Source organism: Olea europaea, chromosome 2 (assembly GCF_002742605.1).
Source record: "Olea europaea var. sylvestris chromosome 2, O_europaea_v1, whole genome shotgun sequence".
Lineage (NCBI taxonomy): Eukaryota > Viridiplantae > Streptophyta > Magnoliopsida > Lamiales > Oleaceae > Olea > Olea europaea.
Window position 1 is genome coordinate 4,545,710 of NC_036238.1, and position 5,805 is coordinate 4,551,514.

Below are 5,805 nucleotides of genomic sequence, written 5' to 3' on the forward strand. Positions count from 1 at the left end.
TATATGTTCTGGGCATATTTTAGTGGTGCAAAAAATAACGGTGAGATATACTCAGTCTTGTTGACAGTCGTAATGTGAAGATTTGATTCTTGAAACATGGATTGGAACTCGTTGTGGGCACCAGTGTATAGGCAGCTCTTGTTCCTTGACCTAGAGCACATCTCACGATTAACCTCTCTTTCGATACTTTAGGGACGGGACGGTGGGAGACTCTTAATGTTGGGGTTCAACATTTAAAAATGGCTGACATATTACTTGACATAATGTCACGTAGTTACCTATTATTGAATTATTTAAAATACAGTAAATTTTTTCAACACTAATTATGTCACATATTTTCTAGTAAAGTAGCATTATTCCGTTAAAATTTGGTCTTTAAAATAATAATAATAAATAAATAAAAATAGTAGAACGATATTATATACACACGTCATAAAATCCACTCAAAAGTCAACTCACAATATTTTGGACGTCGAATAGGTAAGAAAGAAACAGAGTAGGAAATGATTCACTCGACGTCCGAAGTATCACAAAGTTATTACGGCAAATTAAAATTGGGTGACTCAATTTAAAATTTTCGTAAAAGTTTTAAGTTTGGTGACCAAAATAAAAAATAAAAAAATTAACCTGGTTGAAGTTTGTATCACTCCCAAACTTTAATAAGGTCATGGTCGAGCTTCATTATTTTTATTTTTTTACAAACTCATTTCAATACACATTTTTTCAATAAAATAGTTTTACTCATGAATTTAACAATTTTTCTATTTTTTAATCACACATTCTTCGAAATATTCACGTTTTATAAAATATATTCTCAAAAGTAGGCTCAAGCAGGGCTAAATGTAGAGAATAAGATTTTCTTTCACAATTTTTAATTATGCGCTGTTATTAATTTTTTGGGTAATTACGGACAAAACATACTATGAAGAAAATTGGGAAGATTAAGGGAACCCATTGTCTTATCATATTTATTGCTTGTTTGATAGAGATAGCTTAAAAACTTGAGGTCAAAGTCAATAATTATTTTTAATTATAAATTTATGTCCCGTTTGGCGCTTATTTTTGTAAGAATGAGAATGAAAAATATAGTGATTATGGGACCCATACAAAAAATAAAAAGTCAAATATGATGACTTGATATGATGGATAATGATCATATTTTTCATTTTTATAGCCAAAGAATGAGAACGAAACGGGGGCTCAATAAAACTCACAATTTTCGTCAACTGAGAATTTTTTTTTTGAAAGAGCTTTAGATAACAATTTTGATAGAAAATTGATTAAGCCGCCATTTATTTTCCATTATTTGTCTATTAAAATGAAAAATATGATCGTTATCCATCACATAAAACTATTATATTTGACTTCATATCTTTTGTGTGGGGCCCGTAACGGCTATATTTTTTATTCTCATTTTTACATTAATGTGTACCAAACGAGGCCTAAATATGTAATTGAAAAGTTAATAAAAAATGTGAATTCCATGATTAAAATTAATTATTAATTTCACCTCAACTTTTAAGTTAGACCAAACTGGCACATATAATGTTGATATACAATATGCTTAGCTTACGCATTTTTTTTACCATGAATAACATTTGTTAAATTATGTAATTTCTTAAGATAACATTTGAAAAGGTAAAATACTACGAATTGTCAAGCAATTCAAATTTCTATTGGCCAATTTTGACTTAATTCGCATTTAGTATCATAAAATAAGTATAATTTTGTTTTCTCTAGCAAAAGTTGGATAGTCAAATCCAGTTTCTAACAAAACATATACTCAGTCACTCCAAAAAAGAAAAGCAAACATCTGACAAAAGGAAAGTGAGTAAATACTTTATCGTTATGCGAAAGGTGTCTTTGACTTGTAACCATTGTTATTAGGACGTGTTTGGCATACTTTAAAAACACTCAGAATAAGCTAATGTCCATATTTGATTCTTTCGTGAAAGCGAAGTCAAATCATCTTCGTAGTTTTGGCATTAGCTGTTAGGAAAGAAATTTTGATTTCTCGCAATTTCTAAGAAGTTAGAACGTAATTTCAATTGGAGAAATCTCGTGTCTTATGTTTCAAAGTTGGAGAATTTTTATTTTGGGCCTCTCGAGTTGATTTCGATATTTGACAAGTTTAGATTATTCACGACTAAAAGCTACTTATAAAGAAGATATTGACGATGAAAATTTAGTCTTGAAAAGTCTCTCGACGGTCCCTTTTTAAGCAAAAGCGGAATCAATCGTGAAATTTCTTGTAGTGATAGTTGTATTACATATATGGTTGCAACCATTGATCAGCGTCAATGAAAGAAACATTGAGAAATGGAGAAGCTTGTGTGTCATTGAGTCTCTGGACATAAGGTGCCCTAAATGTCAAATTAGCTCCTGGACCTGAGCAATTGTATTCTCCATAAAAGATGCTCCTATTTATAAAACAAACAAATAATCAGATTATTTTCTTGTTAAATTAAGATTTCCAATAGTAATGCATACCAAGCATATCCTAAATGTGAATTTAGATGGATACTTACTGGTCTCTAGTAGGGTCATTGAAGTCGTTCCATCCCTCGGGAGCAATTATATCGGTCATACTTGTGAGAGAAAATACGACGGTAGAGAATGGCCTCCATGCTCGTCCAAGCCAAATTCTTCCCGTTCCTCCCACGCTACAATTCACAAAAGCAAAGCCACTATTTTCGTCTTTGGATGCCCGACCATGGGCAGTCACTGCCCCATTGATGACTCTTGCTCCAACCGGGACTGGGCTGGCGATAGAGATTATACGACAATTCTACAAAAAATTAATGTGCATACATATATGGTTAACTTTGATCCTTGATCCTTTACCCTTCTCAAAACGATGTCACGGCTTGGATTCATTGAAGATTGTTCAAGTAGATTAATGTGTCTTCTTGGTTTAATTTTTATGTTCTCAAAGAAGGTAATATCTTCAAATCTTAACATGACCTATTTATGAAATTTTATACATTTGTGAACTTGAATATCAGCTAAATTCAAATTAACAAATGGGTCTTATCTAATCGTCTTAAACTTTTATATGAAATGGTTTCATATCGAGATCTACAAATTTTTGTGCATTCCTCGTAGCACAATCGTGTGAACTACGAAAATTATTATCCATATTTTTCATCATTCGTGCATGAAGAGAACCACAAGTTAAATGCATTCAGGATTGGCAATAACGTCTTGCACTCGACTTTCCTCGGAATGTAGGAAAAATATAGGGTTGTCATAAGATCAAAATTTTAGTTTTTTTGACGGTCTAAATTACCATACGTAAGTTGGTAAGATCGTCATGAACATGCAGGTAATTACTAAAAGGTGGTATGAAGAGATTTTTTCAAAATAAATAAAAATCATAAAAACAGATTAATTACCTCATAAAATGACTTTCCATTGCCAAAGATGAAATCTATTGAACCTTGGATATAGCAATCCTTGAAGTAATGTCGACCCCTATCGTCGTGTAGTGTGTCTTGTGCTCCAAAGAAACCGCAACCCCAGAAGGCTGCTTGATCTCCTCCTACTCTAATGGCGACAGCTTGTGCTCCGACCACACCCGGGCCAGGCATCGGAGCCACGTTCTGCTCGAATTAGATCATAATTATTGAAGTTTTATTGCATTAAACTCCCTCTTATTTACTATGTTTAATTTGAGAAATATTTGATACAGATAGTTCGTCCTTTTCCATGCTTCGATTTGGTCGTTTGTCTTTAATTTGTTCTAAATTAGTCATTAATTTTAAGTTTTATTTCATGTTGATAATTAAACTTTGATTTGTTTCAAATTAATCACCAAACATTAAATTTTGTTTCGCATTGATCATTATATTCGTCTCCATTTAAAAAATAATATTATTAAATCTGATGTGTCAAACGAAAATGTACTTCTTTGAGAACTAATGATGTTGATTCGGGTAGACAATTTATAAGCTGCGACCGTCCCATAACAAAATTTATAATTGTGTAATTAAATTTGAATGATCAACTTGAAACGAACTCTTAAAATTTGATGATTAATTGGGAACAAATTGAAATATGTCTATAAGTTGAGTGATCAATCGAACTTTTTGCTCGACATACGATATACGTACCATAAAACTTATGTTGTTGGCAATGAAGTTGGTAGCAAAAACTTGCACGGAAGCACTGTAGAATGTGCCATGAGAGGAGTTTGCTGTATCATTCCACACAATTGCTGTTGAAGTATAGCCTTGCCCTTGAAATGTGATGTTAGGTTTTGTTTTTGGCACTATAACTTTCTCACTGAATTAATCATCAAATAATAAAAAAATATATTAAACAATTCAATAATTCCATGAGGCAAAAAAAAAGCAATAAAAAACTCACAAATAAATCCCAATATTGATCCAAACGATGGTTCTTTTGGGACTCAAAACTCCTACAGCATCAACTGCAGCTTGAACTGTGGTAAAGTTACAGCAACCATTACGGTCGACACAGATGAACGACGTCGTGTTGGTATCGGGAGGAGGAATATCGGGCGGAAAATCATCACAAATCGATTTTATTATTTTCTTTCCATCATGGTGATGGTGATGGTGATGGTGTGAGATTAGAGTTGAAAAAAGAGGTAATGAGAATGTTTTAGGGTTAAAATTATTGAGATACTCGAAGAACAAGACATGTAGAGCCAAGAAATGGTTAGATGCTAAGGCTGCAATGAAAAGAGAGAAACAAATGAGCTTGGGATTCATGTTTTTTTTTGGAGAAATTAAGAATGTAAGATGATGGAGATGAGATCTTTTCCTATTGAATTGCTTCTTGAAATATATGTATACATATGCATGCGTGTAGCACTTGAAGTACAAGGATGGATGGCATGTCTTGCAAATCACCCTGTCCCTGTTTATTTTAAGACAATGCATACAACCTACCAAACTTGTATAACATGGATGCTGGTGGTGGAGGAGGAAGAGACTTTAGGTGGCAACCACCATGTCTCAACCAGACGGCAGCCGGCCGCCGTCACTGCTACTTGAATGGGGTTTTAGTAATTGAGTTTTGTCTCAAAACCCTTTTCATTAATACCTTAAAACATGACATGAAAAAGTTAGTTTTCAACTTTAAGAGTCAATTAACTTAATTGCTGATGTGCCTTGAAGGCTAGTGAGATAAAGGGGAGAGAGTAATTTAAAATCTTGAATATCTACAAGCTTTATTAATAGCTCTTTCACAAATGCAAAAAAAAATATAATTACAATAAGAATTGTCAAGTCCCGTCAAAATTTACCCAACGCTATGATTCGGGGTGAACAAGAATTAGGGATCGAGTGCGGGCAAAATTCTCACTAATGATTGAGGTATTAGTCGATTCCCTTGCTATTTGTGGGATCGCTCCTATTAGTGCCTACTATTTGACTATTAAGATGGTGGAGAGCATCAATCTTGAAATTCAAATGATTGTTGAATTTTAAAAAGATTGAAATTAATTGTTTGAAATTAATGTGCTTTGATACCATATTGAGTTTAAATGTTTCACCTTAAAAGATCAAACTTATTAAAAGAAGTAATACAAATATTGTTATTATTTCCGTATTCAAATGATTATGGAATTTTAGATACATTTGTTAGTGTATGTTCATTTGATGTCATATAATTAACTTAAAATATAAATTTTTGCTTCAAATAAGCTATTTTCTTGAATTACGTTAGTTTTATTATTAACATTTGAGATAATTGTAGCAAAAACTTCAAACCTTTAAAATATTAGCAAATTTTTTTCAAATCTTTCAATCATTGCAACTGTCACTCCTAACATTTTGA

General features: G+C 32.4%; 1 protein-coding gene across 1 annotated transcript; it reads right to left on the reverse strand.

Moving 5' to 3' along the window:
• Nucleotides 1-2,220: 2,220 nt before the first annotated feature.
• LOC111375603 (probable pectinesterase 8) lies at nt 2,221-4,767 on the reverse strand. The gene is made up of 5 exons (XM_022998456.1): nt 4,369-4,767; nt 4,113-4,284; nt 3,396-3,602; nt 2,529-2,788; nt 2,221-2,420 (listed from the first exon to the last, which is right to left on the reverse strand). Exons 1-5 carry the CDS (start codon nt 4,734-4,736, stop codon nt 2,267-2,269), a joined length of 1,161 nt encoding a protein of 386 aa, XP_022854224.1. The 5' UTR covers nt 4,737-4,767; the 3' UTR covers nt 2,221-2,266.
• Nucleotides 4,768-5,805: the final 1,038 nt, after the last annotated feature.